The following is a 26,179-nucleotide window of genomic DNA, read 5'->3' on the forward strand; positions in this document are numbered from 1 at the left end:
AAGCTCTTTGCAGTGAGCCTCCATTTTAAAGTAAACTGAACATTTAATTCCTCTAATTATTGATTTATGAAATATGCAGTATCAGAAACACCTTATTTCTATTCTCTCTTGGCTGTGGTTAAATAGTTAGTCATTAACAATGGTTAAAGCTCATGTTCAGTAGATGCTTGCAGAGATATCATATCTCTGTATTTCTCTGAGTACACTGCCTTTTTCCAGACTGGATAAAAGAATCTTCGTGAACCTTTTTTCATGTTTACTGTTGTATATGATGTCCAGATATTCACATGTCTACACACAAAGGTGTGTGTGGGAACATGGCAGCTCTGATCCATCGTGACCCCTTTCACTTCCCCTGAGTCACTACTGGTTCTCCTCAGCTCGTGCACAATCAAAATTCAAAGTTTGCTCCAGAAGGATGTTTCTGGCACGTGTTTCAGTTTCTGCACGTTACTGCGCTGAGCCACTCACCTATACTGAATATTTTTGAAGGACGTTTCATTTTCAGTTTGAATGAAGATGAAATGGAGTGAAAGCATTTTTGAATTGTGAGAGGTGAGTCGGATGTGCCTTCTGCAGTTTCGGCAGTAACTCATGCCTCGGTTTGCTGAGCTGTATCACCCTGATCCAGGGTGTGTCCGGCTCTGCTGAAGGTGTGGCCACCCCACACTGTGGAAGCCCTGCACACCGTGACGCAGGAGAGTAGTCCACACCTGTAATGTGACTTTCTGGAGGGACTGACATGGAGGATTGTTTGCAGGCATAAGCTGTGAGTAACACTGGAACAACCTGAGTCCTTCCAGTTCCTCAGGTGCAGTCCTCAAGCCGTGGGTCTTATCTCAGCAGAACTACCCACCGCAGGGTGTTTGCCCAAGCTGCAGATCTTTGACCGTTGCAGTCATTCTGCTAAGTGTCCACCATGGTGTTCACAGCACCAGCTTCCTTTTGAGAATTAATTATAGTGGTGTTTGCTTTGTGTAAGGAAACAAGGCTGTTTACAGGGGCATCTGCTTTGCCTAAAGGCAAATTGGGGGCCCAGTATTGTGTCCCATGCTGGCCTAACTTCAGCAGACACCTTCAATAGGTGCCTTTTTCTTCGGCTTGTTTGTCCAAAACAACTTCTCTTCCCTTCAGTTTGAAAGACTGTTCCTTCCTACACAGTCCTCATTTCTTTGATCTACTGTGTTCATGAAGTTTTTCCTGTCCTAGTATTGTCTTTTTAATAAGCAATTCTCCAGAGTTTGCTGAGAAATGGCATAATCAAGTCATTCTTTCCTGCCTGTTTTTCTCACCAGCCTCTCATTAAACAATAGCCAATATATTTGTATAATAAATATCTTAATACAATATTCATAAATTATGAAGAGCAGTTCCAATTCTGTCACAGTGAACTCATGGGAGTGAATTGCTTTTTACAGCAAGCGCAGATTCCAAGTTTTTTTGGGCTGATGCTGTAGCTCATTTACACATTATTAACTGTTTGAACAGCAAAAGCCTAGCTTCCTTTTAAGGTAAAATTCTTTAGTACAAAAACAGCAAGGTTTTGTTTGGTACCAAAAATTAGCAATACTTTCCTTCTGACTTCCCATCTTCCTCCTAACCATTCTTTCTTCCCCCCCCACACACACCCCATACCTGTTTAGAAGCTGTACTGAAGAGTTGCTGCAAGAAGTGATTACACCACAGTGAATATTTGGCTCTGCTTGATGGATGTAACATTGCAGGTGACCAAGAAAGGGGGCTTCAGATGAGAATCTTGCATATTGAGACTTCAGTGACCTAGTGAGGAAAGTAAGAAAGGAAACTCACAATTCCGCTCCCAGTTGGTGAATTCCTGAGCAGTTAGGCTATCAGTAATTCTGGCCAAGATTGCTCCCTTAGTGATGATTTTTTATGTGATGTGTAATTTTCTCTTGAGATACCAACAATAGAAGTACTACACGTTAGCTTTTCTTTGCCTCATAAGTTTTAATAAATTTTGGAATTACAAAAGATCTTGAGTAAGTTTTCAAAACATAATGTAATGGCTGTAGGTTTAAGGAATTTTGTAAATCAATAAATACAGAGCAATGGAACAAATCTCCTGCTTGAGAATTTGCAGTTCAGGGGAGATGTTGGAAATCCAAGTTAGCTTGATCTCTTAGTGGGGGGCAACATGCAAAGTTTTGTCTGGATGAGGAGAGAGGGAAATGAGTCCTGTGTTTAAATCTTCCCTGCAGTTGGTCTGAAAATTTGGAAACTCTCATTCTTCTAGTGATTTTTCAGCGATGTATTGGCCCCATTAAAGTCAGTGGGAGTTTTGCCACAGCTTTTAATGAGGTCAGAAAGAGAATAGTGCATTTCAACTGTTTTTTTTTTTTTTGAAGTTGGAAATGTTTCATACTCATTTCTTTTACAGTGATGTATTTGAGAAACAAATCTGCCTGTAATTAGATGGCACTTTCTGGAGTGTGATAGGAAGAAGCCTACCTGCAAGATGGCAAGGAATAACTATCTCACACTGTCTCATGAGAACAACAGTCATTGTTAGCGTTTTTTTTTTAAACTTGACACACAGAATTTGGGCATTTTGGCACATGAGGGGTAGGCAGTTCAGTTACAGATTTCATACCTACAAGCTCTGTCTTTCATAGAAAAAGGGTGGAATAAACAGGACATAATTCAAAGGAAAGACAAGGAAATATGGACTTGACAGTGATACTCAGTGAGTTTGAACTATTTTGCAAAATATTTCAGTTATATTTCACATCTTACATCATGCCAACAGGATTAAGACATGATGTATAGTCAGCATTCCTTCTGTTACCAGTGGAACGTCTGTCTATGAGCAGAATATGGCACATTTTCAACAATCTGTCACAATAATGCACTCATTAATATGCCTGTGCAGGTTTATAACAGTTAAATATTTATGATATGGAAATGTTTGCTCTCTTTAATTCACAAGCAAAGACTAGTCAAAGATTTGCTTTCTGTTCTTCAGGTAAAAACTTCTGTTCCTCCTAAGGAGTGTTATTCTAGTAGGAAATAATTTGATGAAAATATGAAGCCGGATGGAGGGGGAGGGAGTCCTTTGCTTATTTTCTGCTGTTTGACTGAAGTTGTGCAACCACTTAAGTTTTAAAGCACCTGCTCCTGTTCTGTTATCTGACTGAATATTTTGATGACTCAATCTGTTGCATTTAAAAAACAAAGCAAAACAATGACACACTGAAGTATCCAAGTTCCCTTTCTTCTTGACCCAGGTGTTTCCCGTGGTGAGTATGCATTGCTTACCACAAACCAGTGACAGCAGAGCTCCTCATGGCCTGCAGAGAGAACGTACTCATAACTTTTTGTGACAACTTGTCTTTCCTTAAGAACTAATGCTCATCCCTGTTCCCTTTTGAGAGGGGAACGTGATGAATGTACCTCCTCTTACGCTTGCAGGTCACATGTAAATGTAGATACGTAGAGCCCTTCAGCAATGTGAGTTGGTGTTCATGGTGGTATCTCCTGAGAAACATTGCTTGGTGTCTGGTTGCCTGCTTTGAAGACTGAGCAGAAGATGGCAGGAGCTTGACCTCTCATCCTGGGCAGCTCCTCCTGCAGGAACACAGGTCCTGCCGGGGACCAAGTAGAAGGAGAAGTGGCATTGGGACTGATTCACATGAGAACTGTTCTTTCTCCTGCATTCTTCCTCCTTCCTTTTCTTCCTCCCTCTCACTCTGTAGCTACCGTCTCTCAGTGGATTATTCTGTCCTCTTTTTTTTCAGTCCGTGGGACAATAAAGCTCTGTGCAATGTACCACTCACCCGGAAAATGAATAATCCCTAACGCTCATCCCACATTCCTTCCTAAAGTGTTGTCCCTCCTGGCTCTGTGGTTTGAGGGCTGCCTCGCCTTGCCGGGCAGGGTGAGCCTTCATTTGACCCCGTGCTTGTCCAGCAACACCTAAGGATGGGAGCTGCGTAAAACGCAAGCTCACGTTGACCTGACTGGGGAGACAGTCAGAAGTGATTGAGCCTTAGTATGTGAGCCTCTCTCTGTTTGTTTTAAATACCAAGTTTGCAAAATCAACATAAACAGGAGCTACTTCCACTCTTGTAGTTCAAAGCATTCTCATAGTGTTTGTAAGTGCTAACGAACAATGAGAGAAAGCAGAATCCAGGCTTCCAAGACTTGCACATTTTGGGTTATGAGATGCTCAAGCTTGTGTTTTGTAAACAAGGCCTAGAAACTCCTCTGCATACTTGTACTTTGGACTATAGCAAACTTTAGAAGAAAAGATCTAATTGTGCCTGGATTTATTTTACAAACTGGGGCCGTTTCTGCAATCTGTGTGGCCTTCCATTCAGATGTTTGTTTAAGCCAGGCCAAAAGCCACTTATCTAAAGATGATTTATTCTCACTCTTGAACTGACAGAGCCAAGCTGGGAAGGGTGAAAACTGAGTTGTAGGGTTTAGTATGAGCCCCCCCAGTCAAAACCAGAAGGGGAGCTTGAAGGACTGTCTATTACATTGTTCTGGAAGGTACTTGCGGGTCTTGAGCTTTGCTTGTAGGACACCTTTTTTAAAATAAACAGCAGTGGTATGTATGTGATTGACTCAGATTTGAACTTTGCAGCTGTTCCTTCCTATCTGCATGGTATGCCAGAGCAAAACTCTCCAGCTCAACATCTCAAAGATCAAAACTTTTACTCAAATATTATAATTTGGATCAGCTTCTGACTTCTTGGTTTTGGCAGTGTGAGCAAAATGGAGACAAGTGAGTTTCTTTATGTAGTTCAGAAAATTAGATGTTATTTATTTCCTTAGCATATAGCAATGTTGTGTGGTAAAAGGCAACAGCTAAATATTCTTAGTGACAGATGTGGAAGTATAACTTGAGGCATAATATCTGGCTGTCAGACTTGTGTCTAAAGAGAAAGTTCTAGTGATATTTTAAACTAGCATGTTTTGTTAGACTAAAGGAACCAACATATATGTTTTCTTTTCTTTTTTTTTTTTTCTTTTTTTCCCCCTTCATTTGGGAACTCAGTTTTATCTTCTTTGAATGCTGTCAGGATCTACCATCTTTTAACTCTGTTAAACTTCACTAAATGGCGAGTTTGACTATGAGCATGGTTGAGGGAACAGAGTAAATGAGACTGAGGGTGAAGGGGTGAAGTTTCCTGATATTTTGACCTTGGCATTGAAAACCATTTGCAGGTCCTCTTGCCACTTGATCCTGCTGCAGCATCAGTTTGCTGCTGCCTTAGTGGTTTTGGAGGGGCACAGCATGAACTGGTTGGCTGAAATGAACCACATTTTAAAACACCTTTCCCCTCAAAAAACAAAACAAAACGACAACAAAAAAAAACTATGTGTGTTTAACTCAGAGATCTTCTGCGGTGCATCCAACAGCTGTAGCGGCTAACTGAGGAGCTGGGGGTGGGGTGGGGTGGCTCTTGGGACCCAACCCACCCCAACTACACACTGCACTAAATAACTCACCCCCACAGATGAAGAACATGGCCATAAAAACAGGGACAGGCCCAAATGAGTAAGGGGTGATCCTAAAACAAGGAGTCTGCTTCCTCAATGAGAATTGATTTGAGTGAGTTTATACCAGCGGGGTTAAACAGCCGTTGTATATTTTGAGTTTGGGCTGTCAAAACAAATATTTGACAGTCGCTCAGAAGTGGATGTTGAGTGGCGTGCTGTGAAGAACATGCAGTTCTATCGTGGAAAAAACTCATCAAGGTCTGGGAAACTGAGAGGAGGAATAAATAGCCAGTTTTCAGCCTGACAGGAGAGTAGCTTGAACTTTTATGAAGCAAAAATGGGAGAAAAAGGGGTGAGCAGCATGCTGGAAGGCAGCTTCAAGAAGCACAGGTATTTAGTGCAGTGTGTAGCTGGAGAGAGTTTGGTGTATGGTGCACGCATTTTGTTGGAGTCATTGAAGAATTGGGTAAATTCATTTGGAAACTCAAGGTGGTGCATGTAGGGAAGGAAAAGGTTGACTGCAAGCGCGACTGAACTGTGAATTATTTCCAGTGCTTCATCTGCAACCTTTCTCTGCCAAGTCTCACAAGTAACAAATGCCCCCTGCCCCTCCCCTGACCTGTGCACCATGTTCCTTGCATGTTTTTGTCCTTTTCCGTATAAAAGAAGGTGTACAGGACTGGCAGTCACGCTCAAGATTATCACTAGTACAAGAACCAAGTTACGCAGGTGCTCTCCTGTGAATAATCATGGGTGTCTCTGGAGATGCTTTTCATACCAGAATAAAGTGGTAGTTACTTTGGAAAAGCTGAGTTGTGAAGGTTTCATTTGAAAGCTAAGTATGTGCTGTTGAACTGTCATTATTGGTGACACTTACTAACTTCCACATGCTTTGAAGTTTTGCTGCATAGCAAAACTGGGAAGTTTATTTTCCAGTGAAGTCCAGAGATTTGATACTGCTTCCATGCCATTTTTACCAGGCAATTATGCTCATGCAGGGATTTTTCTGGAGGTACTTTATTTTAAAATGCTACCACAACGTATTTTTGAGCTTGCATTTCAAATGGAAAAGAATGTAGTGGCGTGGACTCTTCCTTCTGGTTCTAACCATGCGTCCAACATTTGCTATCAGAAACATGTTTTTATGACTTCCACTGTTCATATTAAGTTTCTACGTACATACTTAAATACACATGAACTTTGTTCTCCTCTACATTCAATAAACTGTATTTTATCATTTTATGTGGGTACAGGGTGAGCTGTACGAGCTGTGATGGGTGTTCCACTGCTGTCCTTTGCACCTTAATTAAAGTAGAGTTAATTAGAAAGATGAGGATTTAACACAGGAGCAGTGCTTGCACAAAAATACAGATTCTAGAGCTTTTTGGAACTTCTCTTGAAAATAAAGATGTTTTTTATTAAATTCTCTTTAATCGTGCCGCTAACATCAGAAGAATGTATGCTTTTCCTACGTTCCAGTTATTATTTAAAGTGGAAATACTGAGAGAATTAACTTTTTTTTGGCAGGCTGACACTTTAGTTCTCTGTTATTACAAAGGGTGTATTCGAGTCATCTGTATGTCAGGTTGCTTGAAAACTTCATGCTTTTCCCAGATTTTCCAGGGAAAAAACAAAGTGAGCTGAGCTATTATCACAGCACAGCTAAAGCACAACAAAGTGTGTTTTGCCTTTACCTAACATGTAATTTAGTAAATTTTCATAATTAACCTAATAAAGCCTATGAAATTAGTTGTCTGATTGCCAGATGTGCACTGTGCACTTTTTCTGGTGCTTTCTGATGTCTTTCTCTTGTTGGCTAGTGGCAATAGAGAGGCTGAAAGTTGCAGATTGTGCCCTGTGTTCCAAGCACTAAGTAAAATACCAGGAAGAGGCAGGAGCCTCTTCAGAAAAACAGGCAGTGTGGTAACAGTGAACTGAGGGTGGCAAAATCCAGTTGTTCGCATGGCAGCTTAGGTCCATACATCCTCAAGTCCCAGAGGAATCTGCAAACAGATCTAGATGAGGAAGAAGAGTAATGTGGATAAGATCTTGCGTATAATTCACTAATCCTAGTGTAGGAGAGAGTAAAAATGGCTGGATTAAATTCTGAATCTGTTGAAATTGTGTTTTTTTTTTTTTTAGTTTTGCATTCAGTGGGACTAAGAATTCAACCTCTGAACTCAAAAACTCCTAAGAAATTGAACACCAACTCCCTTGCTCTTTGACAAAGCTAAAAAAAAAAAAAATGAGTAAAGGAAGGGAATGTCTGTTTTTGTGCTATTTGCTGAGCCCTTTATATTTGGCAGAGGTGTAGTGATGAGGCACTGTTTTGCTTCTCATTCTTTTGCCTTTGGTTGAATGCTGGTATCTTTTTTTGTGTGTGTGTGTGAGTAAAACTTGAAAGCGCCGTGCTCCCATCGCCGAGGGGATAACATGAGTGCATTTCCTGTTCTCCCCCTTTTTCCAAGCGACACATTTTAAGTTCAAGCACAGAGGCGTGTGTGTTGATCCGTCTGTTATTTTAAGGAAGATATTTGGATCTGAGTTAGAAGTGTAATGATCTCCAATTGCCTCTTGTACCATGATAAGTATAGCTCTGGGAATGTCATCAGCTACTGTTCAAAGGCAGCAGAAAGGGAAGGCCCTTGGGGAATATCTTGCTGTAGTCCCAGCCCACAGAGGGCTGCAGGAGGAGCAGATGGAGGGCATGAAGGAGCCCGTAGCAGACTGGCAAACCAGGTCACCAGGACATTGCTCCACAGATTTGCATTAGCAGTGGTGCAGGTCACCCTGAGGCTGCCAGTCTCAGCATCCGTTCGCCATGAGACGCGACAGGCCTGCCGGCAGGTCACTGCTGCGAAATCCTGGCTTTAAAGCAGGAGGACCTCAAGGTGCACCAGTTCTGCAACCCCGTCCCTTGGGTCCGGGCTCTGTCCCTGCATTACCTCCGCATCCTGGCGGGCAGGGGCTGTCCCCGAGGGGCTCCCCGCAGCGCGCCCCGTGCCTCCTGCCCGGACCCCCGGCAGGGCAGGGCAGCCATTCAGCCCAGCTGCGCGGCTGCAAAACCGCTTAAACACGTACGAGAGCTCCGCTGGGTCGCTGCCAGCAACCTTGGTAATTTCGAGCAGAGGAAGATGATGTGGGCGTGCTGGGGGGAGTGGGTGGGACGGCTCGGCTACGGAGACCTCGCTCGCAGACACGGAGCCGCGGTGGGACGGGACGGAGCAGATAGTAGCGTACGTACAGCCGGGCTGCGGGAGATTGATCGCTCCCCTGGGACGAGACAGGGAGGTTTCCAGCAGGCTCTGTGTGACGAGCCCTCGTGAGAGCTCCAGTGTGTCGGTTTGGACCCACACAAGATTCCAGCTTGTTGTTGGGATGTGCGGGGGTGGAGATGAAGGTTTTTTCTCCCTGCTGATGTGGTCTCTCTCTCTTGTAGGTGTGTGATGTCAAACAGTGGGCAGTCCTTGCAGCCTGCCCTGCCAGCCCGGAGCGTCATGTGCCAGTATGAACAGTAAGAGCGAAAAGCGTACTTCAGCATCTGAGAAAGAAAAAAGGAGGAACTAAACGGCGAGAACAAATGACCGCACTGCTAGCAAAACTTTGAGCAGTTCACTTTTTCTCCTGAGAAATTTCGTCTTGGCTGGTGTGAGAGAACTGAAAGAGCAAGCAGAGCCGCAACAGTGATTTCCTTAGGGTCCCTTTTCTCTGCTTTAATTTAATTTTTTCCCCTTCGTGCCTGGATTTAAGACTGCCAACTGCACTGATCACAAGCACTGGACACCAATATGTGTCATGTCATTGTAACGTGTCGGTCGATGCTGTGGACTCTTCTGAGTATTGTGGTGGCTTTTGCAGAGCTCATTGCTTTCATGAGTGCGGACTGGCTGATCGGCAAAGCCAAGCCACTGAGCTCCGAGGACATGGACAACAGAACAGGAGGATCACAGGAGCCCTACCATCCAACGCTGGGCATCTACGGGCGCTGCACACGAATCTCCCACATGCAGCTTTCTAGACGAGACACGCTTTGTGGTCCTTACGCCGAAAACTTCAATGAGATTGCCAGTGGGTTCTGGCAGGCGACCGCTATTTTCCTAGCTATGGGAATTCTGATCCTCTGTGCCGTAGCATTTGTGTCTGTCTTTACTATGTGTGTGCAGAGTATTATGAAGAAAAGTATTTTTAATGTCTGTGGACTGCTACAAGGGATTGCAGGTACGTGCGTTTTGAGAGCAACTAACAATTTTAATTTTTGTGCCACTCAGCTGGAGAAACATACTAATTCTGTAGTGTCTGCAAGGAGATCTCATTAGACAGACCCAAAGCGATTCTATATGCTGGTGTTTATTCAAACACAGCTGAAATTTATAGCTACACAGCATGTAATACATTGACATTGGCAGCAGGATTGCAGCCTGTTGTGTGCCAAAATGAACTGACCAGTGTTTCTTTTGTTTGCTGTTCTGTGTTTTCCCTCTGCGTGAATTTCTTTCGGTAACAAAAACTTCTCTCCTTTGTTACCAGCAGAGAGCAAAGTTAATTCTCATGTTAAGGCAGTCCATCTCCCTCTCGCTACTTTAGTAAATTTTCCATAGACCCAAGGCAGTTCCAGGCTCTTCATGACTATGGTGAGAGCAAATGCCACCACCCCGGGGGTGGCAGCCTGCAGTCACACACCCTGTTCTCCGGAATTTCATGCAAAGCTGCCTCCCTCAAGGACATGAGCTTGGACTAGTCATACCTGACAATAAACCCTTCCTTTGGCCAGCCTGTTGCTCAGCAGCAATTATGGAGCCCAGAGAGCTTATTTTTTCCCTGTCCCCATTGTACTTTGCCTGAAAAGGTGAACTGGTTCTAGATATATCTTGTTTCTGTTGGACTGAGGGATTAAATGACCATAGCACGAACTGAAGCTGGAAAGGCCCAGCCAGAGCAGCACTTGGCTTTCCATGCTCGCTGTGAGCGGTGGGAGGCTTGTCCTGTGTGTGGGTGTCCACACGAGCATGTGGGGCGGTCAGAGGGAGAAGAGAGGTCCCCTGCTGCTACTGACTGCCCCCAGAGAGCTGTGGGGAAGGTGGGAGTGAGCAGGGCCACCTCCGCCTCCCCTCTTGGTGGTGCTCTTAAACAGATCTTCACAATTCAGACAGTGGTTTAGGTATACAAGAACCAGGAGTTTGGTCTTGTTCGCTGGAATCAAGAGTCCAGCTTCCCCCCTCTTCACCTGTACAGCCGATGGATGGTCTCCACGTTCGTGTGCCTGGGCAGGAGGGGCTGGACGGGGCGTTCGGGCCTGTGCGAGGTGGCTGCTCCCTCTGGCCTGACCGAGGGCTGAAGCCATCTTTATGCACCACAGCCAACGGTGGCTCCTGAAGCACCGTGGCGTTGGCTCTCACTGTCCTCAGCTTCGTGCAGCTGTGGTGTGAAAGCGTACAGGTTGTTTGGTGTTACCCACAACCTAAGGTTTGTGCTGTGGGGCCCTGTGTTGACTCACACTGTTCAGGTGATGGCAGAGAATTAGCAGATGAATGTCCTTTAAGTAAAAATTACGTGTCTTGCTGCAGTTGTTCCTGGGTTACAGAATTTGTCAGCACCCTTGTGACAAGTGTCTTTGTAGTGCGAATTATAGCCAGTAGAAGGTTTTAGCTCCTTGCTTTCTCACTCTGTACTTCAGAAATAGTCCATGAAACCTGTTCTTCAAGAGATTACATTACTTCTTTTCTGTTGGAGGTATATTTGTGTGAGAGAGATCAGTTAGTGGTGTAAGTAGATCTTTGGCTCATCGTACTTGGGTCTGTTGAAAAGATAACCAGACTTACGGTTCTGATGCCATCTCAAAGTATCTGTGGTCTGACATGAAAGCTAACAGCAAGTAGATTCTTATCTTAGCGAACTGTTCTGGAGACCGTCTATTTGTGAGAAAATGTGACAGTTTTAGGTTTTATTATCAAACCAGCTGTGCCTGTAAAGGGAGCCATTGAACAATACGGTAGACAAAACATTTCTTATATTTTAGAGGATAGAGAAGTCCTGTTTGAGCTGCACTGAGAATAGAAGCACTTCCCTTCTTATAATTCAGATAAATGACACAGCATGAAACTGGGTAATTGAAAGGTCGCGTTACTGAAACTGTTGCTATGAGAAATACGCCTGCCAATATTTGCAGCCAGGCGTCTTGTGGCTAGCAACTCGTTTTCTCAAGATTAATTTTATTGGGTCCACTGCTACTTTTGTGCCAGTAGCATTACAGCATCTGCTTACTTAGTTGAAAGTATTTTTCTTATGACTTATCACAGCTGTTAATTTCAACTTTCTCAGTCCCTGAGTTTTGGAAAACACTTAAGCATGTTGTAAGAAGGATACTTGTCGGCATGGTTAATCCATATGAGGATTATGATATCTAGACTAATACCCTGGCCAGAGAACAACTTGGTACAGCCCTGCCTGGTTGTTTTAAATTTAAGATCATTCTTTCAAATGTGAGTAATTTATTTTTTTAAAAATAAGAGTAGGAAAAGAATTCACACAATCATTTTGTTTATCAGTGTATATCAACCCGATATCTCTAAGTATGTCAAACATCTCATTTTCAAAGATGAGATGCGCCCACAGTAGAGTCATCTACAGGAACTCAGGATCTTGCAGACTTAATCTCATTTAAAATCTCTATATCTTTGCTGTGGATACTTAATATAATTAAAAACATACACCAAGTTAATTTATTCCTGGAGTTCATCATGAAGAAACAAAAACAGATACCGGATATATCTTTTCTGTCTAGCAACATTGGTTGTGACCTGGATGATGCCTACAGTGAAATTATAGAACAGAAAGCCACATCTTTTCTGCTACGGCCCTTGGACAAATGTGCAAACTCTCATTTAGGTCAGTGGGAAGGAGCCATGTACGTATCTGGCCCACAGAGGGTTGTTGTTGTTGCAGAAAATTATAAATACAAAGTTATAAAGGGAGAAAATATGGCTTCTGTTTGAAATCCTGTAATTCCTGTGTAATAGAGCACAATCTTTTACCAGTTGTTTTCAGGCTGCACGCCTTTCTACATGCCTTTCACTCTGGACGTGTAGAAATAGTAATCAGCGATCCTGGTTTTGGAAATGTTTGCAGGTTGTTTCATCTGGAAAAGAATCTTTTTCCTGCAATAGAGAGTGCAGAGAAGGGAGCCGTGTAATTAAATAGATAATTACTATCCAGCAGCAAGGAGTCCAGGCAGACTTTCATTCAAATGTCTTTTGGGGGAAAGCATTCTAATTTTACAGTCAATGAATCATGTGAAGTGCAGAGGCTAAAAGAGGCAGTGTGTTACTATACAGTAATTGATAAGAACCAATTCAAAGCAGATTGTCAGAGTAAACACCTAGTTCTATGAAGTAAGTAATTGGAGATCCCCTACCGATACACTGTGGTACAAATGTATGATGATTACTTATGTTTACAAGCCTTGTTTGGGCTTTGGTACTTCCCTGTGATAAGTAATATAACTGAAAGGTAAGCAGGATGGGGGTAGCATAGGATGCAGCCCAAGCCAGCCAAACACAACGTTGTTTATGCTGTTGATCGTCAAAAACCTTTCCTCGCCTTCTGGCACTCTCCATTAGCGCAGCCCACACGGCCTGCAGCTGGCTTCATCCATGGGGCTGTCCCCACGGCTGCCCCTGCACCCCGCCAGCCCCCTAGTCCTGAGGCAGAGAGCTGGCAGGGATGGGTTCCCTTCGCCCCTTCCTCACACTTCCTCTTCTGGGGCCCAAATGCTGCAAGTTTGGGATTCCCTCCGTCGCCCGCCGGCGGTTCCTCCTGCAGCATGGCTGGGGAGGTGACGAAGCTTCTTCATGCATGAGACTGTGTCAGCATCCCACTTCAGTGTTCTGCTCTCCTCACCCCGTGTGGAGGTTGCCTTCATACTTCACCCCATTTTATTGCTGTCCAGCTTTTCCTCTGGTTCTCCCACCTTGTTGTAGGAGGCTGGCTTCCCCTGGCACCGGTCCTGCTCAGGCCCAAACGCTGAAGCCTCTTCCCACTGCGCTTTCTGTTCTCAGCTCTCCTCTGTTCATTCTTCTCTCCTTTCTATGCTTTATTATTTTTAACTCATATTACTGCTCATCCCTTCTCCTGTTACCGGCTGTGTTCCCTTGTGGGTCTCTCTTAGATGCTAATGCAGAACCTGGGCAGTAGTTCAGCTGCAGGAGCTGTACTCTCAAATGCAAGGAGGTTTCTGGACAGTTTTCTAACACCAGGATGCAAAACCTGCTTTGAAGCCAGCTGCATCTTTACATCTCATGCACTGAGAAACAGTTCAGCATGCTGTACGTGTTGGTCATTGTTTCCACGTGGGCGGGTGGCTGATGGGGAGGATGACCCAAGCAGAGCCTGACGGGAACCATCTGAAGGCAAAGAGGATTGGGAGCTGCTGGCGGGGGGGAACCGGCCGGGGATCTCTGGGGGATTGGTGGTGTGTGGGACTGATCGCCCCTGGCTGCGAGGAGCTGAGGAGGCCACTGGGAGTTGTGGGGAGGAAGCGGGAGGGCAGCCAGGACGTCCCTCTGAGGTGGAGCAGGAGGAGAGCAAGCTGCAGCGGGGGCATGAGGCTGCTGGAGCAGTGCACCAAGGCTCCGAGCGTGATGTGAAGACTCGTGGTAGCTGCAGAGTGGTTTAGGATGTTCAACTGCATGTTGTCAAGAAGCATTGCTGTGTCAGAGAAGGGGCCAAGCTGGCGAGCAAGGAAAGCAGTGTGTGCACTCACGTGGCTGCCTGCGGGTGACAAGAGGCTGTGGCTTGCTGGGCAGCAGCAAAGCAGAGCAAGAGCAGTTTTGCCCTCAATGGCAAGGGAACTTCTTGTTTGTCTTTCTAAAGTGCAGAGCATGCATTTTTCAAAAGCATATTTCCTCTTGGATTCAGCTTACAATTTTTCTTTTCTGATGCCAGAGTTCTGAATTCTTGGGGTGGGAAGAAAGAAAATAGGGCGGGGGGGGACGCTGGGGGAAGGAGGGTATTTCTAATGGAAATCCTGACAGTCTGAACCACTCTTGCTGTCTGTGGTATAGTGCTTCCTGTAACCTACATGGCCAAATGCCAGCGCGACATCTAATACACGCTTGGCTGCTGAAAGTTCAAGCTAAGGGGACTGCTGTGTTGGAGCAAGAGGGAGTATGCCAGGGAAAGAAAATGAGTTTAAGTGCTAAATTGCTGTTGGGCCTGAGGGACGGACGGTATTAGCAACTTTAAAGAAATAAAGTGAAGATGTCAGTGTTTGGTTAGATTTGGAGGTCAGCTCACGTCCTACACTACCGAAGTGGGCTCACAGGGATGAGCAGACACTCAGCAGACTGTAAATGCTCAGGTCTTCACAATCACAGTGGGGCAGCTGGTGTTTTCAGCAAAGAATGCCATCAAATGGTGTTCAGTGTGAGGCCCTCGCGTGATTCCCTGAGAAACGCTTCACTGGGGCACGTGTGTGCACCAAGGTCCATTACCTGTAGTGGTGCTGGCGGGATGCTGGGAACACCTTTGCATCTCCCTTGCATCCTGCTGCCCTGGGAGAGAGCTGGCTGCCCCGCGAGGGGCAGGGAGGGAAATAACAGAGGAGGGATCCCCTTCTGGTGGGTATTTCCTTCCAGGCATCGGAGCCAAGACCGATGCTGCTGTCGTATACAGGCAGCAAACCCTGCAGGAGAATATCCAAATGCAACAGAGGCGGTGCTTGCATTTGAACACAGGAAAAAAAGATGAAAGCAGCTTGGCCTCGGCAGGCAGAGGGGTGAGGGCGGTCTGCTTGAGCTGCGGGGTTGGTACCGAGGAAATGGAACAGAACGAAAAAATGTCTCGGAGCCCTTTCACCTCTTTGTTTAAGCTGAGGCGGATTGTTGCTTTGGCCTCCTTTACAGAGCCGTGGTCACGAGGTGTTTTTCTTTCCCTTTCTGCTGATTCAGCACAACCGATTCATGTTTTTGAGGGCACTGGCAGCAGCCAGTTGGACAGCAGTGGAAGAGGTTACGGCAAGAGCTGTGAAACGTGCTGGGTCTTTTCCTCTGCTTTTCGTGGACGGAATATTTGACATTGCCTGGTATTTCCTTTCCTAACTAAGGAACCTCCCGAATTTAACCATCCACAGTTTAGTTTCTCATGTGGCAGCTTCAAACCTGCTATCAGCTGCCTCAGGTTGAAGGCTCCCAATGCCCTGGTGGTGGCTGCGCCTCCGCGCTGGCCCCACGCGAGGATGGAGCTGAACAGGGGGGTCTGGGCGAGGTGGTAGGGAGCAGGGGTTTTGGGTGATGGGTGAGGTCGTCACAAGCATAATGAGATGCAATTTGCTCCCCTCCTCTCCTGAAAGCAGTCTACAAGCTTGCACTTTGTTAAAGAGAATACCAAGCAGTAAGATTATACCAATATTGGAAAAAAAAATACAACAAAGCCACCCCAAACCCAAAAAACCCCAAGCCCCATACAGGAATCCCCCATATGCTGTCATTCTGTCAAAGCAACCCACATCAAGGCTTTATAAACTGACTTCTTTTTGGATTTTTCTGTGTGTAGCAAAATATACGTAATAGTCATAAGAGCCCCAGCATCTCCCCTGTAGCCTTCCCCTCTACCTCCTGTCATGCACATCCTCCACCACGCGTTCGGGTCCCTGTTCCCACACCCTGCAGAGGTTCTTCCCTTGCTTTTCTGCATGAAGGCCGCTGCAGCCAGCCGCTTGCTCTCGGGGCTGCTGGCCCTCATCCAGGGTGACCGAGGGTGGCAGGTTGGGTACAGACCGTGGGCCCCGCTGGCTGCATCCCGCTGGCACTGCCTGCCCCCCTGAGCCCCCCCCGCTGACTTCGATCAGATTAAGAGCTGGTTGCCGAAACATTGGCGGTCCTGAAGGTGTCTGTTACGTGGTGGCTGTCACTGAAGTTGCGTGCGTCTGCACAAGCCTCTTTGGGTTAGGGCAGCGTACTGCATTGACCCCAAGTTGTAAAGGCAGGGCTGTTTGGCCTAGCTGGTGGCGTGCCCTTGCACCAAAGCAGTAATCTGCTGTGGTTGCACAGAGAAGGAGAACAAGCAGAGCCACTGCCCGCACCGCCTGCGCGGTGTTGAACAAGGCTAATCCTTCCCCGCCTTCACCGTTTTTCTCCTCCTCTGCTGAAATGTTGTTGCTGGGTTGTGCCTGCTCTGTGGGGGCCTGTTGCACTGCCACCTCATTGATCGCAGCTGCTTAATTTCCTGTTTCTTCAGCAGCATTTAAAACTTTTTTTTTTTTTTTTCTATTTTGCTAGGAAATGAGAAGATAGTTTCAGGATTTGCAATGGAAATTGGCTTTGTTAGTATACGCTGTTGTTTAACGTGGCACAACAGCAGCTGCACGGGAGACTGTCAAAACTAAATAGCATGCCTCCACTTATCTAAACAGGCATCTGCGCAACCCCCTTCTTGAGGGTTGATCCCAGGGATGGAATGAGAAAGCGTTCGTGCAGCTCTCACCCCCAGCACGCGGCGTGACACACAGATGCCCGTCATGATTGACCAGTTTGTTGGTCTCCTGTGATGTTAGCCTAGCAACGGTACAGCGGAGTGTAAAAACCAGCAGAAACAATTGCTCGCTGCAGTTCTAGGCCCTTAGGAAGGGGAAAAACTCTTGCAGCACAGATTTAAAAAAAAAAAAAAAAAGTTTTCTTATACAAAGATCATTGCTGAACTGTCTTCAGAATTTTCCCTCACAGCAACGCACTGTCTGTTCATACTGATATTTCTTAGTATGAGAAGTGGTTTTGCCTAGGTGTTTTAGGAGGAGGAAGCTGCTTTTATATCATTTCAACATAGAAGGGCTAGTGTTTAACTGGTTGTCTATGTTGTAATCAAGAACAGACTAATAATCCTAACAAAATTTAAATCTAATCTAAATTTTCTATTTCTTCAGGCTTCTCTTTGAGTGCAGGTGCCTCGTAATTGATTACATAACATTATGGGGGCAAATTCCCTACAGTGAAACATGGGAAAATGTTCTCTGCTGACAGACTTAAAACAGGGAGTTTTAGGTGAGTTATCTGGAGATAAAAAGATTTTTTAAATAAAGTTTCTGCTGTTTTTCATAAGCACATGACCGTGTTGTGCAGCCTAGTTTCAGATCTCTGTTTTAAGGAATCCTAAGAGTAAAGGCATAGGAGTGCTGGCAGCGACTAACAAGAAGTTAAATGTAAGTAATGCTGCATCCACTGCAAGGCAGCTGTGCGAAGAGAGAGGGGGTTAAGTCTTTGACAGAGCACGCTTGAGCCCTGCAAGCCTGTATAGGAACGCAGTGGAAAATAGCCTCATGTCATGTTTTCAGAATGAATTTGTTCCTCCCAGCAGGAGAAACAAGCAGCAGTAATTCACAGGTAGATGGCCGTGAATTAAAATTAATTTACTGTATGTTAGCGACAGGAACTGAAAGTATTCCTTGCGGAAAACTTTCCTTCAGAAAGGAAAAAATTTTGTTCTCTGTTCTTGATTCTGTCTTGAAGATTGGCTTTTGTTCAGATACACTGGGACAAAAGCAAGAAGTGATTTATTAAGAAATCATTATCATCATAATCTACTGTACTCCTGCCAGATCCATCTTAAGGCAAACTGTCGACAGGAGATAATTGTTGCTTCATTAGATTATGCTGACATAGTTATACAACACAGAAATAAGCTTTGTACTTCTATGACTAATGAAAATTTAAGTGCTTTAATCTTAACTTACAGCATTAAACAGCTTAGAAAGCCGCAAAATGCGGATTAAATACAGAAGGAATATTTAAATATGTCAAGTATAGGAGTGACAGAGTCAAATTCAAGACTTGTAAGAGTTAATTGATCCAGAGAGTAATTTCTTTTATGCGATTCAGTAGATTGTGCTAGGAAGTGGTCTTGTGTCTCTGTGCGCTGTGATTATGAATGGAGGCCAAGGACGAGCCACTTGGCTCCTGTTCCAGCACCTTGTGAGCTCCAGGACAAACTCTGCCACCTTTCATTCACTTGCTCCTGGCTCCATGTAGCCTATCCACTGCCCTTCTCCACCATCCTTCTGTGGGCGCTTCAGAAAACAAAACCAAGTACCCCCACACTGCCTTGTGCTGTCCATAAATGTCTGGAAACCAGTTAATCCTCATTTTCCCTCTGTCTTGTTGCAAGGGAGGCTATGGACATGATGAAACAGTTGCCAGTGTGCTGCTCAGGGTTATCTCGCTTGTTTCTTGCTCTCTGTCTCTGCGTGCCTTGTCTGAAAAGGACGCTGTCAGCTATTGGAGGCAGAAACTATGAGCAGAGCTGCCAAGCTCTGCAGGAATGTGAATATAAATAACAAAAACGGGAGAGATGCAGGCAGGTGAGCCCCAGGGACTGAGCAGCGGGCTACAGAAAGGCGGAGACACAGGCAATTAAGCAGAGTTGTAAGGGACCTGGCCAGGCTGTGCCCTGTGGACACTAGCATGAGAAATCAGTGCTGAAAATTTACCAGTCTGGCCAGATGCTATCCTGTAATTGTTTTTTGCTCAACTGTAGCTGCTTGCATGTGTGTGAGATGTAGATCAAGGCTACGGCACTAGCCACAGAAACACCCCTGTGGGTTTTGCATGCTGCTTAAAGTGGTTGTGCAGCGACCCTTCGGTTAGCGGTGAGAGCACACAGACTGAACTATTCACATTGCATTTAACCATTTCTCCTGTTTAAAGTAGAGCTTGACTTTCCAAGAGCATCACAACCTCTCCTGTCTTTGCTACCACTAATACACCTGACCTTGTTCTCTCCCCATGAGCATTTTTCCTTTCCTTCCTTTTGCATCTGTGCTTCCAGAAGCACAGAGCAGTTCTGGTCTCTGGAAGTTGCTGCTCTGGCTACAGGTGGTTGGACAGAGAAGTGCCTTCTTCTGCTGACTTCTGCTTTAGACCATGGTTTGCTCTGAGGCTGGATGATAAGGAATCTTCCATCCATTTTGTTTAAGCAACAGGAACCACTGAGATGAGCTCTGTAGCATGTGACCGTCCCTTCTGTAGTCACTGGGAAGCAGCAGACGAAGTTCCTCCTGGTCCTTTACTCGAACCTCCCTTTCTGGGCAGCCTCCACGGGGAGGGAGAGTCAGGAGGGTACCTTTGAACCCTGCACAGCTCCGCCGATGCCCTTTGGAGCTTTGAGCTGATTACACGATGAGGTGTCCATTCCTCTCCGCCTGCTGTTAGTCAGTGTGAAACCCAAGGAGTGCCATTTCTGTTGTGGGTGCGTTGGGTTGGCTTAATTGGATAATCTTTATTAACTTTCCCTAACAAGTAGGAACCAGGTATTACTGAAATTACAAACGACGGTAAATATTAGTGATAGTGGGGTGTGTTCTCAGAAGCTCTGTGTCTGCACTGAAATGGAGTAGAAAGGAGGTTCAGTGGTGAAAACTACCCCCCCCCCTTTATTACACTAGGCCAACGTGATTCACAAGTTAGCTATCTGAAGGGGATGGGGGGAAGAGGTGAGAATCTGGGCTGTGGCCATGGTCACAGTTAAATTTTCTCCAGATCTTTTCAACTGAGAAAGTGGCTGTAGTTTACCCAATTGTGGGCTGCATTCAACATTTCTTCAGGAATTTTCTGTACCCTTAAAAAAAAAAGTCTGAATTCAGTAATGTGCTGATGACTACACTTGACAGCAGTTCTGCAGCCTTTTGGTGGTGGCTGAGTTTTGGGTAGTGGCTTCTCAATTAGGGCAATACATCTCGTGAAACAGTAGCTTTCAGGGGTCATTCAGTGCTCTATTTTTGGTTAAAAGAGGTGGATGTAACTTCTCAGTCCTGCCATGACTCAGCTGGAAGCTAGTTTGTAGTTAAACACAGGACCTCCAGGTTTGTTAGTGATGGGGTGGTAAACGTCAAAAACTTCCTTGGCAGCAGCAGCTACAACGGCATTTCAGGCCTGGCTTTGTAATTCAGTGCTGGTGATTTTTAACTAACAAAGGGCTTGTGATCATTAGAGAAAATGGCAACTGGAACATATTAATAATGTACAGCCAGAAAAATACATTGTTTAGTCATGCTGGTTACGCCGAACAGGAAACTAGTGATGAATTGAGGAGAGGAACTGCTGGTGTTTAGTCTGAAAGGGCTGCTGGGCTCAGCAGGATGAAAGCACAGCTTATCCAGGTCCGTCCAAGATAAAGCAATACTTTACACTTAATGTAGTTTGGCCAATCAGACAGGAAATGCTGCACAAAATTTGTCGCTGGTTCTTAAATGTAAACAGTGATGAAATCCCTTCAAAGAGAATGGGTATCATTCACTAGCAGATTTTGCTGCCCTCAAAAATAGTGGCATTTAGTTCATTCATGCCAATGTTGTTCTATCATCATTAGAAAAATATTGGATTAATGACTTCTGTGAAATGTCTGGCATTTACAGACATTAATTTTACACAGTTGGATGATGTTTTTGCATTTTATGTATATTCTATGCTTACTAGCAAGGACTCAGCTTTTCTTAGGAATTATTATTTTTAATTTGGCTGAATTTCTTTAAACAAACAATTAAGGAAATCTAATGTACTGCAGAATGGGCTGTTCTAGCTGAATAGAAGATGGGAACAAGTCTTAACAGTTGTTCTTGGTAATCTCTTAGTACAGAGAAACAACAAGACTTTCCTATTTCATTAGCTAGTAGAAATTGTGGTATAAGATGAAATCTATGAATGAACCAGTGCCACAAATAAAAAGCACAACTTTCAGCTCACTTATAGACGATGGTAATACCTTTACTGGCTATCAGCCTCAAAATGCCAGGCGCAATAAAGGGCTCTACAGTGCAGGACAAATAAATCAGGTGTACTACTCCTGTGATTTGGAAGGGCCGTATTCATTTTCTGAATGAATTGGTTGTCTTTAAGCAAAAACTGCTTTGCGTAATTCTTCGTGTTCTTCTGAGTAAAATTTGAAAGAAAACTGTAGAAAGCAAATGTAGATACATATGACTTGTCTTCATGTTTAGCTATGTACCTTGTAGGAAGGAGATTAGTTTTTAACTCGCTGTGATTTTTAGCAGAGTTTGTATGAAAGCACTACAACCCCTACCATACTGCGCATTTTGATTAAAGCTGTAACCTTTGTGCAAAGATGCATCATGTATACAGGGACTCCAGTATGACCTTTTCATTTCCTAATGAAGCCCTTCACTGCTTGGGTAAAGATTGGTCCTCAGAGAAAACTATCAATAAGAGAGACAATCAGATGAGCAAAACATCTCCTCTGAGCTTTTTAATTCCAGACAGAAGCACAATAAATAAGTTCAAGTGGTTTAGCAAGATCCGGAGCTGAGACTTTTGCTTTTGCATTGCTAGAAACATTCTTTCCTGTGTAAGTTCTGCAGCAGCCGATCACCTCTTTAGAAGAGCCCAGTGTTATCCACACACTGGCAGTGGATACTTACCTCCATTCATTAGTGGCTGACTCCAGAGTCTCTTCATTGCAGAAGCGTATTGAAATTGCGGGATGATTTTTCTACTACGTCCTAATGTGGACATGTAAGGAGATGTTCTATGAGATTGTTTTTTCCAGATAAGAAAATAAATATAGGACAAATCCAGAGGAAAAGGACAAACATTTATGAATGACTAAATAAAGCTAAATACAAATTTGTAAGTTGATGCAAACATTTGTAGGTATTTGAAATGTGGAATTATGACAGTATGTAGAGATGCTCAAATGTTTGCAAGCTCTGTACACCTAACAGTAAGTAATGTCTGAAAACAAAGGATGGGAAAGGAATACATAGAGTAAAATTAACAACAAGGTAATTATATGTATATCCATATATATCCATATAATGTAGGATAGTTCCAGTTTTAAACAAAATGCTGCGAAGTAAATACTACAGTGATTTAGTATTAATACAATTAGTAAAGGAAAGGTGGATGAAGAAGAGTTGTCTTCTCCCAGTTCTTACTTATGAGTCAGTAGTAGTCATTATAACTGTTAGTACATGTGTTTCATTTGGTGTTACACTTATCTTTTGTTAAACTTCTGTCTTTTCTTTCTGTTTCTGTTTCTAGGCCTCTTCCTTATCTTAGGCTTGATACTTTACCCTGCAGGTTGGGGATGCCAGAAAGCAATAAGCTATTGTGGACATTACGCTTCTGCTTACAAACTAGGAGACTGCTCCCTGGGCTGGGCTTTCTACACTGCTATTGGTGGCACTATTCTGACGTTCATCTGTGCGGTCTTCTCGGCGCAAGCTGAAATTGCTACATCCAGTGACAAAGTGCAAGAAGAAATAGAAGAAGGAAAAAACCTTATCTGCCTCCTTTAACTCCAGTGGGAAAAATACCAGTGCCTGGATATTAGTTTTCAGTATAATTGACTGGATAAGGAGATCCACTTACCAGTTTCCACCATTTGTGTGATTGAGCCCCATGCAGTCCAGCCCTGAACTACTGAAATGGTCTTTCTTCCTTGCTGGGCAATGAGGATCGAATAAAGGATTCTAAGAAAGCAGAATGTAAATACTTGGGAATTTTTTAGTTTCATTATATTATCAGGACATTGTGGAATATACTAATCAGATTGGGGATGTGAGGAATCATGTATACCTTGGGGATACTGTTATGACTGACAAATTCTGATTGATCGGATTGCCTTGCCCACCTTGGTCACTTTGAAGAATTTGGATTTAAAATAATAAAAACCAGCACATTTTCTCTTATATGGAGGAGAAGCTTATTTTAATTAGGCTTTGTTTCCAAGGGCTCCCCTCACCTGTGACTATTTCACCACCACCTGGTTTGGTACCATATTTTTCATTGAGGTGCTTTTTGATATTGAACTTCCTTAAAGTACAGTGCCTTCTCGGAAGTGTTAAGATGATGGAGAGCAAAGCTGACGTGACACAGTTTACATTAATCTTTAAGCAGTTAAAGTTGAATCCCTTTCTTCAGCTTGAAACTTACAACACAAGATGCATGCCCCTTGTTGTTTAGCAGGTAAATTATTTTGATTTAGACTATGCACAGAAGCTGTTGTTACACTGGCTTTCACTTGACTCTGATAAAATTGTTAGAAATACCATTTTACCATATGTTCGGCGAAGTATTTTTACAGCTACTCTGCTTTTGTTTGAAACCCCTGAAATCCCAAGCAGATGATAATTCCCCACAGCACAGCTTAGCATTATCTTGTGAATGCCAACAGCTGGGAAGGGGCTTCAGACTCTTCTACAAATGCAGATCAAATGTTGGACTTCAATGGTATTATTCTTGCTCTTGCCAGTGAAACTTCATTCCTAGTCTACAGATCAGTATGTCTCATGTCCCAAAGCCAGCTGAGTCCTTAAGAAATTTAAATTTTTCAGGAAGTCATGCCAAATTCTAAATGGGTGGGAAGATCTTTTCCCATTTTTTAAACCACATGTAGTATGGAACCTTTTCCAACTAAATCAGCAGAAATAAAACAGACCTTGCCACAAATGACATTCTCTTCTCAAAGGCAGTTGGTTGCATTACTTGTGCTGTCCCATCACTTACTAGAACTGCTTATAAAAACAAATCTTAAAGGTATTTTAAAAAAAGGAATGATGCAACTGTGGCATAAGAGCATTGGGAAGAATTCATGTGAGAAGTAATTCTCATGAAATTTAAGTGAATTTTAGACTCCTCATCTTACTTAGTGGTAATGTTTCACATCATCCAGTAATAACGATGCTCTCTATCACTTCACTGTATAATGTGAGCAGAGATTCCGGTTTATCGCCAGGTCAGTCTATCAAAGTGTGCCATTAGCTATTTATAAATATTAAAAATCGTTACTCTGCAGGTAGAAGACTAACTTCTATACAGTGCTCCTCCCCAGTGATGCAAAATACAAGACTGATTCAGCAGCCACTACAGCAAGCACAGGCCTAGCCTTGAGCTAGCAAGCAAGCACGAGCAGTCCTGGTGTTGGAGCACCCCTTCAGTGCCTGCTGAGCCCCCCAGATGCTGCCTAGGCCTGGCTGACCTGTGCAGCAAAGCAGCCTCAGCTCCTCAGCGCCCAGCCAGTGCACATCAGTGCCCACTGCGTGTTCAAGCCACATGCCAGATGGATGCAGAGGTGACTGCTGAGCCACTGTTCAAAAACCAGGATTAACTTCTGGCAATATTAAAAAGGGATTGTTTTAATCTAGCCTCTTCTTGCATCCACCTGTTGCTCCAGCCCACTTCCACCACAGTCTAGATTTTAAAACGGGTAATTTTATTCTTAATATTTAGTTTTAAAAACACAACACCAACAACAAAACAACAAAGTTATTGTCTGCAGCTATTTATGCCAACCAGCTGCACAAAGAAAGATTTAGTTTAACAGATCAAAACTACTAGTGCAAACTGGTGTCCGAGGACCAAAAAAAAAAAAAAAAAAACAAAAACCAACCCTCACAGCCATATTGTCCTGTCCACACTTGTGCTTTTCGTGTTTTTTCCTAGACACACAAACGTACCCTCTGAAGGGCATGCATGTTACTTGTACTTGAAGCCCAGCACAGCTGCTGGCTGGTACAACACATCCGTCTGGCGTTCCTCTTGAGCCCTCTACTGGAGTGCACACTACCGCGGCTGGGGCATTAGCTCAGTTGTGCTTTTGTGGACAGCGTAATGGGAAAAGAGGGGCTAGTAAGAATAAGAGTAGCCTATAAGCTGTTGAAAAAAACGAATTACAAATTAGATTTAAAGTTTTAGCTTGTCTTAGGTGGGTAGCAATCCAATGTCAATGTTGCCACTGCCAAGTCTTGAGACTATATTAGTGAGGAAAATGCTGCTTTGGCTTCAACACTTGATTAGCCAGAATAAGGTCAGTTTTTCCAAATGTATGGAGACCATATACTGCTTTGCTTTAGATGTAAATCATGAACAACCTTACTATACGTGACTAGCCAACCTCTGCTACGATCTACAGCAGGCTTAAAATTTTTAATATTGGGGTTTTTAAATACAAAGGAAGTATTTTCAGTGGCATGTTTTGCTTTTGTTCGCATTTGTAACCAAGAAAAACCAGCTTTTCTGCTTGTTGCTGGTATGCTATCAACCTGCTGTGCAACAGCATAATCAACTAACTTGCACAGGTATCTATGTTCATTACATAGCACAGATAGAAGACAGGCTGGGAAGAAATACAGCAAAAAATTAGAATTTCTTTTCTCAGGGTTCTGTTTTTCTAGCAAGTGATAAGGTGGTATATAGTGCAGCTTTTTTTCTGGATGAGTTTATCAGATGTAGGGTGCACTCATTAAATTTGACAGCTGTTTAAAGTTGTTCCCGAATGTCACCTCAGCAGCAGCTTTCAAAGATGTTTCCCCCAACCAGCCCCATCACAACCCAAAAAAAGAGGAAGGAGAGAATTCAGCTTAAAGCTAAATAAATTTCATGAGGGGGACTGCAGAGTGTAACTGCTTGTTAAAGTATATGCACTGCATAGGATCTAGAAGACTTTGCTGTGGATTCTTTAAAACCTGTGTGCCAATTACTTCAGTTTAATTTTTTTTGTGGTATTGAAGAATTCTTCAAACATCTGTGGTTTGATCAACTTTGTAAACTTATATTCTGTAAAGTGCCATAGACTTTTTTTTTAATTGTAGCATATTTAAATATATATATATATATATACACAAATTTGTGTGAGATGTGCAATAACAGGAATGTCTTTTTTTCATAGTTTTTGCTTTTAAACAAGATATTTGAAAAGGGACTTTCCCAGGGAA

At 43.8% G+C, this 26,179-nt stretch overlaps 1 protein-coding gene across 12 annotated transcripts in view; it reads left to right on the forward strand.

Annotated features, from left to right (window-relative positions):
• The window catches only part of LHFPL2 (LHFPL tetraspan subfamily member 2), a 140,385-nt gene extending 115,535 nt beyond the window's left edge, over positions 1 to 24,850 (forward strand). For 6 of the 12 annotated variants that reach the window (XM_080573450.1, XM_080573455.1, XM_080573452.1 and 3 more), the window contains 2 exons: positions 8,906 to 9,684; positions 22,506 to 24,850. In XM_080573450.1, coding sequence (XP_080429576.1) covers positions 9,255 to 9,684; positions 22,506 to 22,762 — 687 coding nt within the window. In that variant the 5' untranslated portion in view covers positions 8,906 to 9,254 and the 3' untranslated portion in view covers positions 22,763 to 24,850. Of the gene's footprint in view, positions 1 to 8,629; positions 8,703 to 8,905; positions 9,685 to 22,505 lie in introns of those variants that run through there. The other 6 variants (XR_013943350.1, XR_013943351.1, XR_013943348.1 and 3 more) reach the window with 5 other exon arrangements.
• The last annotated feature ends 1,329 nt before the right edge of the window (positions 24,851 to 26,179 follow it).

The sequence above is a fragment of the Anser brachyrhynchus genome, assembly GCF_964034855.1.
Source record: "Anser brachyrhynchus genome assembly, chromosome: Z".
Classification (NCBI taxonomy): domain Eukaryota; kingdom Metazoa; phylum Chordata; class Aves; order Anseriformes; family Anatidae; genus Anser; species Anser brachyrhynchus.